The 12,621-nt window shown below is 44.6% G+C and overlaps 1 protein-coding gene across 1 annotated transcript; it reads left to right on the top strand.

The window, feature by feature from the left end:
• Positions 1-5,227: 5,227 nt before the first annotated feature.
• Positions 5,228-12,374, top strand: CBR1 (carbonyl reductase 1). Its single transcript, XM_006862562.1, has 3 exons — positions 5,228-5,516; positions 6,032-6,139; positions 11,938-12,374. The coding sequence occupies exons 1-3, from the start codon at positions 5,228-5,230 to the stop codon at positions 12,372-12,374; spliced, it is 834 nt and encodes a 277-aa protein (XP_006862624.1).
• Positions 12,375-12,621: the final 247 nt, after the last annotated feature.

The raw sequence follows: 12,621 nt of genomic DNA on the forward strand, positions 1-12,621 counted from the left end.
GAGAAGGATGTCATGCTGGGTAAGGTGGAGGGTCAGAGAAAAAGAGTAAGACCCCCAACAAGATGGATCGGCCAGGTGGCATCAATAATGGCGTCAAGTGTGGCAGTGGTAGTGAGGTTGGCCCAGGATCAGACATTGTTTTGTTCTGCTGTGCATGGGGTTACTATGAGTGGGTTCCGACTCGATGGCACCTGACAACAACAATAAAACAGGTACTTACCATTGATCATTGCTGTGGAATCCATTCCAACTCACAGCAGCCCCATGTGTTTCAGTGTAGAATGAACCACAGAGTGTTGTTGGCTGTGATCTCAATGGAAGCAAACCACCAAGTCTAACGACCATGGTACAGCTGAGTGGGTTTGAACCACCAAGGATGACTCTCCTTCTACAACTGCCCATATGGACTCATGAGAAATGAGTGCTAATCTTTGTAACTTTAATCTTGATCCAATTTTTTTGTAACTAATTTTGTTGTTAGCTGCTGTTGAGTGGACACTCAACTCATGGTGATCCCATGCACAACTGAACCACATGCACCATCCCCATCATCAATTGAGGAGCTGACCATTGTGAACCATAGAGCTTTCAATGACTGATATTCAGAAGCAGATTGCTAGGCTTGTATTCTAAGTCTGTCTTAGTCTGTAAGCTCTGGAAGCTAAGCATCCTGGGATCGTTCAAACTCCTACTGACAGACAAGTAGTGGCTGTTTTTGAGGTGCAGTAGCCAGGTATTGAACCCAGGTCTCCCACATGAAAGGCAGGAATTCCACCACTTTCTGGCTTTAGGTTTAAAATTCTGCCTTAAATAATAGGTTGGCAGAATTTTAATAAGCCTGCCCTATGATTGTTCTATTACACTTCCCAGGGATTCAAGAGTTTACTGTGGATATAGGCAGATAAAACCCTTACAGGGATTGATTATCATATAATTTGGTGATTGTAGTTTATTGAGGGGATTGATCAATTTGTGGTCTTGATGGGAGGTATAGCCTCATAAAAGGGCAATCCCACAGGAGTTGAAGGGGACCTCACTACCATCAAGAAGTCCTGGAACAGAGTGCATCCTTTGGATCTGGGGTCCCTGTGCTGAGAACATCACAGACCCAGGAAAGAGAGAGAACTGTAACACTGAAGATGATGAGATACCACAGGAGATGGCACATCAGCATTAGTGGTAGGGATCAGGAGACCAGCCAACCCACAAAAAAGTGATCTAGACAGCTAGCTGTGTGCCTTTGGGCAAGAGCTTGCTGGCATTGTGGAGTACCTTAGGCATTTGTCAGCAAAACTAAACTATTCTAACATTTTTTGCCTGACCAGAGCAGAGGTAGTACGACCAAATGGGGCCCAAGACAGGCACAGACAAGAATCTAAGAGCTGTCTTGCTGTCCTGAATGAAGAACTGTATCCTGTCTCCTGAGTTATATCCTGTTATCTCCAAGTTGATCCTGATCCTGAGTTGTAACCTGTTGCGGTGCTGTTAGGTACATGGATGCTAACCAAAAGGTCAGCTGTTCGAACGCCCCAGCTGCTTACTGGAAGAAAGACATGGCAGTCTGCTTCTGCAAACATTTACCGTCTTGGAAACCCTATGGGGCAATTCTGTAGGGTCCTATGAGTTGGAAACAACTCAACAGCAATGGGTAACAAGTAACTTCCCTAACAAGTCACTTGCCATGAGTATGGTGTATGAGTTCTGTGTGGCCATTGTAATTAATTATTGAAACCAGCAGAGAAGTTGAGAGTGCAGTGGGATGGCTGGTGTCAGAATTAGTAAAAAGTTCAGAGAGTAGAAGTATGTCTTGCCTCCGCCTGATAGGAATTAGCTTTCTGCGGACCTTGATTCTCATCCCTCCTCTGAAGGTAGATGACAACTGATGCTACTGCATTGTCGTTGCTATTGTTAGGTGTCATTGACTAGGTTCCAACTCATACAGATCCTATCAACAGAAAAGAATCAGTGTCTCATCCTATGCCATCCTCACAATTGCTAATTTTGAGTCCACTGTTGAAAGCACTGTGTCAGTTCATCTGGTTGAGGGTCTTACTCTTTTTTGCTGACCCTCTACTTTCCCAAACATGATGTCCCTCTCCAGAGAGATGTCCTCTCCTGATAACATTAAGCAATGCAAATGACACAATCCTCACTTCTGACTGGACTTCTTCCAACACTGATTTTTTTGCTATTCTGGCAGACTGTAGTATATTCAATACTATTCACCAACACCAGAATTTAAAGGCACTAGTAGTAGTAGTATTTTTAAGTCTCCTTTACTCATTCTTCAGCTTTCACAAGCATATAAGGTGAGTGACAGTCCAATGACATGGGGTCAGGTGCACTTTAGTCCTCAGAGGGACATCTTTGCTTTTGAACACGTTAAAGAAGTCTTTTACAGATTTGCCCAGCAGATTTGTCCTTGGATTTCCTGACTGCTGCTTCCATGAGTACTGATTATAGATCCAAATGCAATAAAATCATTGACAACTCAATATTTTCTTCATTTATCATAATGTTGCTTATTGGTCCAGATATGAGGGGTTTTATGTTGAGGTCTAATCCAAAGGCTGTCATCTTAGATCTTTATCACTAAGTACTTTAAGACATCTTCACTTTCAGAAGTAAAGCTGTGATATCAGCACATTGCAGGTCTTAATCAGTCTTCCTTTATCTTGAAAAACATTTCATTCCCAGGGTCTTCATGACCTGTTGACCCAATTATCTCCAGTGACCTTCAGCTTAATCTGTAGGCTTGGGCACATCTTGTGAGGGATAGTTTTTAGCCTATTATCTGCATAGCAGAAACTAGAATTCTTTCTCTTTTTTTAAATGTTTTATTGTGAATTATTTGATAGTTTACATGGGAGAACATTAGCTTTACATTCATCCTATATCATTTCATTGCCATGGTTACAATCCCCTCCGTGCATCATCAACCAACCAAAGGGTATACCCTGTAAGCCTTCCCCCAAGTCGTCAGCACACAGCCCCTCTCCCTCTCTGGGTCCAGAGTTCCCAGCCACTCCATCTCTCCACGTCATCATCTCTGCCTCCACCTCTGGCATCATTGTTTCTCTGGGTAGGGTCCTGCACACCGTTCTTCTCCCTTGATGGTCCCAGGGACTTCTGCTCCTAGACTGCAAAGTCAATCACTTCTCTCCTTTTGCTACAAAATGTCTACCTTTACATTTCCAACCCTCACAGTCAGTCTTGATAACAATTATTCACTATTGTATCACAAGAGACCTATCCCCACCTTCTTTCATCAGCCCCGCCCAGACAGATGAGTGGACAATCTACCTTCCTCCACACTCTCTGGATCTAGGCTCCCTCTTGAAAGCTTGTAAGCCAGTCACTTCTTGCCTCTGCAGCTCCCCCATTTTGGGTAGCCAATGTCCAAGTTGCCCATCCCTATCTACCCTGTGTATTGAGGGGGTGGGAATGATCCTTACTGTAAAGATTTGTTCCCTCTTTTGAGCTACTGCATCCATAGGTGTAGGTCAAGTTCATCAAATTGTATCAGATTACTTTTTTGTTCCTCTTCTTTTTTCTTCTAGTTGAACTCTGATTATTCAGTCATTAAAGCCAGGTCAAGTGGGGATTTATCTGCAAGTGTGGGTGTTCTTATGCATATGCCCTCTCTTCTTATCAGCTGGATACTTCACTCTCCACTCTAGTCCTCTGTGGCTATGTCACTGGCTCTAGGATCAAGAGTCCCCAGGTCTTGCCACACTGCTGGCCAACCAGGTCTCCACCTGCATTCACAGGAGTCTACTGAATGTTGTAGGGCTTAGCTTGCAGCTTCATTGCTGTTTTTCCCTCACTTCCCCTCATCGGTGATGAACGTGGTCACCAGTCAGAGCAAGTGTCTACTCGTGTATTCCCATTGAGTCTCAGTCTTGGAAGCGGGTTTGCCCTGAGGGAACCCAACCACTTGCCTTGATGTCTCCTGAGCGAGCAACTTGCTTGTTCTTGTAGTAATCAGTCAGACTGCTGTGGTTGTTTTGTTATTTTTCCTGTTGGTCTTTCTTTCGAGAAATATCTTCTGTTCTTCTAGCCGCTCCAGGATGGTCTGCTTGTCCTTTCAAGTGGAAATTTCCCACCTCTGAAGATTCTGGATGGGGTTCAGGATTTCACCTATGGTCTTACGTAATGCAAAGGCTCTGCAGTGGGCACTTTATATTGCCATTTTAGGTATTCTAATCAGTTTTAGGCAGAAGACGGACTTACGAGCGCCCTGTGGTGGTATTTCTGGCTATTCCTTTCTCTCCCCCTCAAGTGTCTATTTTATAATGGTATGCAAGGGAAACCAAGACTCAAAAGACAGCCAAGTATCTTAATATTATTTCCCCCCTTTTGCCCATTCCAACCATGTCTCAATCCCTGTATCCCAGAGCTCTATTGTTCCAAAGTTGTGTATCAAACTAGAATTTTTAAAGGCAAAGTTTATACTTTTATTCAGCCATCACCCTTAACTGTTCAAAAACTTTTCCATCACCTTTAACATAAGTTCAGTGTCCCCTAAAGACTGCGTCTTCCTCTGTTCCACCAATCCCTCTGGCTTGTAACAAGCTCTGGTCTCCATACAATTGCCTATTCTAGAAATTTCATATAAGTAAAGTCATACTGGCAGTGTAGGATACACCCAACTGCCAACCATAGGCTATTGGTTCAAACCCATTAGCTTCTCCTTGAGTCGCTATGAGTTGGAACCAACTCCACAGCACTTAACAACAATAAAAACAATACTTATCGTTTTGTGATTTCATTCAAAAAAATGTTTTCAAAATTCATTCTGTGACACCACACAGTATAGCTGAATACCTGAGGGAATAAGAGGGCAAACTTTGAGAATCAAGAATAAAGATTTGATTCCCTTCTAATAAATAGTTCAGGTATAAAGGAAGTCACAAGGCCAGCCAACTGGATCTTTGGGCCAAAGAGGAAAGTTGCCATCATTGAATTCGCAGGCTGGTTTTGCAAAGTCATCCCAAATCTCTCTAGCACATTTCTGTTTATCTGGGCAGGAAACTTGAGTCCTGGAAGCGGGTAGGAGGGCACTTCCGGGAGCGCTAGGGCTTTCTCTGCGCACGCGCGGCCCATGAGCTTAGGCCCGCCCCTGAGCGTTGAGCATCTTCCAGCGTTAGCTCAGCTACTACTGCACTTGCACCCATCCTCCGGGTTTACTGGTCTCGGGTCCTCGCTGCCGCCTGCACACTGAAGCATGTCGTCCTGCAGCCGCGTGGCGCTGGTGACCGGAGGCAACAAAGGCATTGGCTTAGCCATCGTGCGCGAGTTATGCCGGCAGTTCTCGGGGGACGTGCTGCTCACAGCCCGGGACGCCGAGAGAGGCCGGGCGGCCGTGCAGCTGCTGCAGGCCGAGGGTCTGAGCCCGCGCTTCCACCAGCTGGACATCGATGACCTGCAGAGCATCTGCACCCTGCGCGACTTCCTGCGCCGCGAGTACGGGGGACTAGACGTGCTGGTCAACAACGCAGGCATAGCCTTCAAGAGTAAGGTGCAGGGAAGAGGGGGTCTAGGAGAGACATTGCATTGGGGCCCGCTCGCAGCTGTGGGGTCAAGAGAGGGCTTTTTAGGAAAGGAGAAGGGACTAGGGAGAGCCGAGTCCATCTGGAGTTGGGGGCTTTATAGTAGGAGGGGCCGTATCGTACATTTCCCTAGTGAGATTTTTCTAGGAATTCTTTCAACGGTTTCTGTCTGGTTGGACTTTGAGGCAGTTGAGTTAATTTTTAACTATATTTTGATATAATTAGGAAATTACACAAACTACACAAGGTTTTGTGCCGTACGTACGAGGCTCCCCCGTTGGTATCAACTTGTGTACTACAGAAAACATCAAAACAAGAACATTGACATGGCACGTTATTATTAGCCAGTGCCAAGGCAGTAATCAGAATTCACCAGATTTCACATTCGCTCCTTTTTTGTGTGGGTGGAGGGCTAATCAGTCCGTGAAACTTTATCAGGTTGCTACAGTTTATTAACTTTGTCCTTTCCTCCCCAAAAGATGCGGATCCTACCCCCTTTCATATTCAAGCAGAAGTGACGCTGAAAACAAACTTTTTTAGTACCCGAGATATTTGCACAGAGTTGCTGCCCCTCATAAAACCCCAAGGTAAGCCTATGATGAAGAGCATCTCTCTTCAGTGCCTAGCTCTGCCTGCCTCTGGCTTTTCTGCCAAGCTACCCTGGTCTCCTCCCTGTGTGTCTACCCTATCAGGTGTGGTTCTGCCTGAGGATTTTGCCCTCCTCCAAAGGCAGACCTGGGTGCTCCTTCCTGCAGATTTTTGCACACCTGGTTCTTTCTTTTTCAGCCTTAGCTCCAATGCCCCTTACTCCTTGGAATTCTGTAGGATTCATCACATGTCCTCTCGCCTTCCTATCTGTTCCCAGACCCATCTTAATTCAGTCTAGAGGAGCTGGCCTGAATTGGTGATTAGAGCATTGTTTACCAGTTCATTAAATAATTTCTAATGGTATTTTATTGTGCCTTCGGTGATAATGACACAGCAATTTAGGTTCCCATTCTACAGGTTTTCCGCATATTGTACAGTGACATTGCCTACATTCTTCACAATGCATGATCATACTCATCATTTCTGTCCTGGATGTTGGTTTCCATTAAACAAGTTTCCCTGTCCCCTTACCTTCTAATGTCTATTTTAGAATCATTTTTGACATTGGGTCTTATATAGATGACTTTTTAAAGGAGCACAGTACTCCTTTATCCTCTGAGCCAGTCTGTTATTTAGGCAAAGGTGACCTCGGGCTAGATTCAATTCAAAGTTTAAAGAGTCTCTCAGGGCAGTAGTCTCAGGGAGTTCTCCGATCTCAACTGATCCAGTAAACCTGGATTTTAAGAAGTCAGGTTCTGTTCCACATTTTTCACTAAGTAGCTTAGCCTAATTTCTTTGAGTCTTTGGTTTCCTTCCTTCTCAACTCCAGTTGAGTAAACACCAGTAGATGTATCTTAGATGGCCGCTGACAAGTTTCTAAGACCCCTTAGTAAAAACTTTAAAACATCAACAAAAACAGTTGTTATCAAGTGACTCCTACTCAGCAACCCCCTGTGAGTCAACTTTGGTCACCAGCGTTTTCAATGGCTGATATAGATCACCAACCCTTTCTTCCAAAGCACCTCTAGGTGGATGCAAACCTCCAGCCTTTTAGTTAGTAGCCAACCACTGTTTGCACTACTTTGATACACAAATACATTAAGCCAGTTGCCATCAAGTTGATTCCAACTCATGGCAACCGGTATGTTTCAGAGCATAACTGTTCCATATGGTTTTCATGACTTTGACCTTTTGGAAGGGGATCGCCAAGCCTTTCTTCCAAGGTATCTGTGGATACGTTCAAACTACCAATCTTTCGGTTAGTAACCTAGCACTTAACCATTTGTGTTATCCCTGAATCTGCTACATGTCCACATCACTCCAAAGCTCCAAACCCATGTAGGTGTCTATCTGCCTCTCCATGATTTCCAGTTCCCCCAGCCTCCTCCCCTACATCTACAACAGACATTTCCAAAGGGGACACTCATTGTCTCTCTTCATCATCCACTCACCTCCTTAAATTGATCTACCAGGTCTTAAGAATTTGCTTTCCACTTTCTCCCCCAATTCATCCTCCATTCCACCGCCACCTGTGATTCCCAGACAAGAGAATATCACTTGCATGATCACCCTTCTTGAGTCTTCCTTTCCCTACATTTTCTATCCTGTCTCTGTATACAGTCCCTTCTGATAATCCCTCAGAAGCAAAGTCTAAGCAGCTTAGCATGATTTATAAGGCTCTCTGTAATCTGACCTGCTAAGAGCAGGATCCTTATAATTCCTTTTCATCATGCTCAGTGTTCTAGACTAATGTGAGTTTTATTATAGTCTACTGTAATCCCTACCCCAAGGTCATGGAATGGGAGTGGCACACCACTCCAGCAAGCTGCCCGTGTTAGAAAATGTTAAAGTGAATAACTCTGCATTGAGTCCTTGCATGTATTGTTTGCTCTCCAGTTTGTTTTTGCAGGGTTGGCCTCTTCACTTTCCATCCCAACCCCTTCTCCCTGCCTGGCCCTCCAAGAAGGCTGTACTCCTCCTAAGACTAGCTCAGTAGGACCTGGAAGGGAGGTTCTTTCAAATGTCACCTGGCTCCTTCAGTCATCCTGGCGCTTGAAGGCAGGTCTAGAGTTCTGTATTAGTGTCCCAGAGTTGCTATCACAGAGTCTCACATTATGATGACTGTTAAGAACAAAAATTTTATCTTACTTCAGGGTTGGACAGAGCCATGTTTTCTCCAAAGGCTCGGGGTGGGGTGGGGTAGGGGCACACTGTTCTTCCTGATTCTGTAGCCCCAGGTTTTCCTTGGCTCTTAGCTGCAACATGACTCCACTGTTATAGGGTGGTTTTCCCTCTCTGTGTCTCTTCTTTTTCTTTCATTAGATCGGGTCCCACCCTTCCCCACCTGCTAGCTTAATTGGTAACATCATCAAAGAACATATTTCCAAACAAAGTCTTATTTACAGATAATCAGCAGTTAGGACTTCAACATAAACCATTGGGGAACATGATTCAATATGTAACTGCTCCTACCACACCTTATACACACATCTGTCATAGAATTCATGCTTCTACATGGTCCATTTTGCTTTTGTGATTGGGCTTTGTTAATTCTGGCTGTGTCAGGGCTTGGTCCCAGTGTGAGAAATGAGGACATTCATGGATTTGCTAAAGCAGGCTCTATTCAAACAATGTCTCTTGCCTGAGGGCAGCTAGGATTCAATGGAAGTTTATGCATGTCATTTTCTTCTTACTGTGAGAGCAAAATTTTGTTTTTGAAGATCAGTTCTCTTAGTTATTATGACTCTGTTCAGGTCCTGTTTGGGAGAAAATTCAGGAAAAGACCTTGGTAGGGTAACCAAGAGGAAATCTTGTACTTCCCCAGTCTTAGTCTCCTGATGCTATTATATACAAATAGCACTAGTAAGTGCCTTTAAAGAATGCAGATAGATTTTCTCACACTCCAGGAGATGAGAAGTTTAAATGCAGGGTACCAGCTCTGGAGGAAGATCTTCCTCTCTCCCAGCATTCCTCTGAGCTCCTTGGCAGTATGAGTACCTTCTCTTTTCAGTGCTTGCTTTTCTCTGTAGTTACACTGCTCCTTATAACTCAGACATGCCTAGGTTGAGGCCAGGCCATATGTAACCACACCAGCCTCCACATGCATTTACATCCACAGATAGAGAGGTTACGATTCCAGCACACATTCAAGGGTGGGAGTAGGCTCATGTCAATCAGTAATTCACCGATATCTCAACCCAGGGGCACAAAGATGACCTTGGACCTCTGTGGGTGTTATGCCCAGAATTCGGGGTCCCCAAAGACCACCCAGGAGCCATGTACTAATGTAAATACATAAGGGTTGTTTATTCAAGCTCGAGCCAGGTCTCTAACCTTATCCGAGGGAATAGGGAAAGAGCCTCGAACCTTTTGTCTGCAGGGTTTTTATAGAGTTTTCAAACAGCTCAGGTTTTAGCTTTACAATCTTTGGATTGGTTAACAATTGGCAAACTATGAGATGTTACAGTTTAATTGGTCAGGACTGGTGGTCTTTGTTCTTAGACTAGGGTAAAGGAAAACATCTGGCCTCTGGCCTTGAGCTGCCTGGCTATTTATACATATATCATTTTCTTGGAGCTAGAGGACATGCTAAAGCTTATATACAAAATGGATTCTTCTCTTTGGCCCTACATGGGGAACAGAAAACATCCAAAAGGGACACCATTTTCAGTATAGTGTTTGGTGTGGAAAAAGAAAAGGAAGGGCTGGAATGATATTCGGAGTCCTGTTGTGATGCCATAGGATAGACACTCAACCTCTAGGTTGGTTTGAACTGCAAAGTTGGTGGTTCAAACTCACCAGCAGCAACTCAGACGCCCTATACAGAGTTGTTAAGAGTTGAAACCAACTTCAACAGCACATAACAACAGTAGGACCTTCAGGATTCCTGAGGAATAACTGTTTACAGATTGCTGTGGATTTTTTTTATGTATAATTTAATCCTTTCTTTTAAAACAAGCTTACTAGAAAAGAGACTAGCCACACAGAAAATATAAGAATACTGCTTTATACTCTCATGTACCCACCACTTAAAGAATGAATCCGTATCCACGCCATTTAATTCCCTTTTGTTATTGTTAAGTGCTATCAAGTTGGTTCCAACCCATAGCAATCCCGTACAGGGTGTCCAAGGAGTGAGCTTCAACTGCCAACCTAGCAGTTCAAGCCAACTTTGCAGTGCAGCGCATTAGCCCACAGCACCACACCAGGACTCTTTAAGCCCCGTAGCCCCTTCTTAACATGTCTTCATATTTCCTCAAACCATCGTGGTAAATTTGGAAGAATGCTTTATTTAATGCTGGTAGGCTGAGAGGCTTTTTGTTCGGTTGGCTGGTTCTTTTTTAAGTTATATTTTGTGTATATTTTTTTAAGTATGTGTAACAAACCCTGATTTAAAGAGGTGCCACTTTTCAGCTTCCTCAAGTCTGAAAATCATTGGGTGATAAGATAGTTCAGAAAAACTATGGTAGCTTTGCTATAACACAGCTATCACAAATAGGTGGGTTTAAAGAACAGAAATCCATTTCCCTCACCTTCCTGGACTCTAAATGCCCACATCAGGGTCTCTACCATGTTGATGGTTTTTGTGGGTCTTTCTCCTATTTCCAGTGTCTGGAGATAGTCCTTGGCATTTCTTTCCTTGTAGATGGGCCCTTACAAGGCATCTGTCTTCCTCCTGTTTGTGTCTCTGCTCTGCTCTGTTTACACTCAGAGGGATTAGGTTTAGGACCCACCCTACTCTGGCCTGGTCCTATGAGCTGAACATAAGAAGACCCCATTTCCAAACAACAGGACCAAGTCCTCAGGTACAGGGAACAGGACTTCAATATATATTTTGGGGGGACACAGTCCATAAACTACTTCTGCCACTTTGTGTTTCTATGAAGGATGGATGAAACACATTGCTTGAGGCCGCATGGGAGGAATTTTGTATATATTTTCCCATTTTCCTGAGGCAAGCATGGAGGCAGAAATATCTCAAAAGTCACATGCACAGCCAGGATCTAGACCTAGGTCCTGTGACTTCACAAGCAAATTGTTCCTCCTACACGCAGTGGTTCTCACCTGTTCTTATACCGGATTGTAAAGTGGTCCCTAATAGACCGGTGTGACCACTGATGGAAGGGGACTTCACCTTGATCAGGGTCCCATCTTTTTCACCACAGTGACCTTCAGGACACCTCAGGGAAATGATAGGCGTCCAGGAGACTTAAGACCACTGTGGTACCTGGTAGAAACTGCCTACTAATCCAGAGGTGTTGACAGCAGGTACTCTTGGAGTAAGAGAAGGTAGACTTAGAGGGAATGTGCTGAGTAGAACAGCTTCAAAGGTCTACAGAAGTCAGGTGTAGACTTAGTTCCTCTGCCTAAACGATTAGAATCAAGGAAAGTGTTTGAGTTAAGTTCCTCAGGAGATCACACCTTTACAAGTATCCCTTGGTAGCCCAGGTGACTTGGCTCCTCGTTGTGGACAGTGAGTGTTTGGGGAGTGTTGGCCTGATGCTGGGTCCTCCTGAAGGTTTACAAGACTGTAAGAGAGTCAGTCCACATGCAGTTGTGGGCCAGTCTACAGTTCAGCAGCGTAACACACATTCAGAGGTTGTACAGACACCATTACTCTCCAGTTCCAGGACTCTTCTGTCCTTTCAGAAGGAAATGTTAGGATATTTAAAATACAACAGTCATGTGAAAAAGTTGCTGTGTTTTGTACCCTCAAGAGCCTGATAAGAGCTTGGTGCTTCGCTGTTGGTCTTTCCTGTGCATGTCTTTCTCTGTAACCATGTGTGTTGTATTCCAGGCAGAGTGGTCAATGTGTCCAGCATGGTTAGTGTCAGAGCCCTTAAGTCCTGCAGCCCAGAGCTGCAGCAGAAGTTCCGTAGTGACAGCATCACAGAGGAGGAGCTGGTGGTGCTCATGAACAAGTTTGTGGAAGATACAAAGAATGGAGTCCACCAGAAGGAGGGCTGGCCCAACACTGCATACGGCGTGTCGAAGATCGGCGTCACAGTCCTCTCCAGAATCTATGCCAGGAACCTCAGTGCACAGAGGCCAGGTGACAAGATCCTCCTGAATGCCTGCTGCCCGGGGTGGGTGAGAACGGATATGGCAGGGCCCAGTGCCACCAAAAGCCCGGAAGAAGGAGCCGAGACCCCTGTATACTTGGCCCTTTTGCCCTCAAACGCTGAGGGGCCTCACGGACAGTTCGTTCAGGAGAAGAGAGTTGAGCAGTGGTAAGCTGGACTCAGCGCCATTCTCAGGCATTTAGCATTGTCACAGAGCTGTTGTCATCCCTCTGAAACACTCACTGCCAGCTACCTGCTCAGTCTCTGAATTCTTTTGTGATTTCTTATAGGGACAAACGTGTAATTGGGGAAAACCATAACAGAATCAGTACAAAAATGAAATAGTTCTTGGTAGATACCTATTTGTATTTATTGCTTGTGTCCTGAATCAACTCTACCTTTTTTTTTTTTAAAAAAAA

This window comes from Chrysochloris asiatica, unplaced genomic scaffold (genome assembly GCF_000296735.1).
Source record: "Chrysochloris asiatica unplaced genomic scaffold, ChrAsi1.0 scaffold00049, whole genome shotgun sequence".
NCBI lineage: Eukaryota > Metazoa > Chordata > Mammalia > Afrosoricida > Chrysochloridae > Chrysochloris > Chrysochloris asiatica.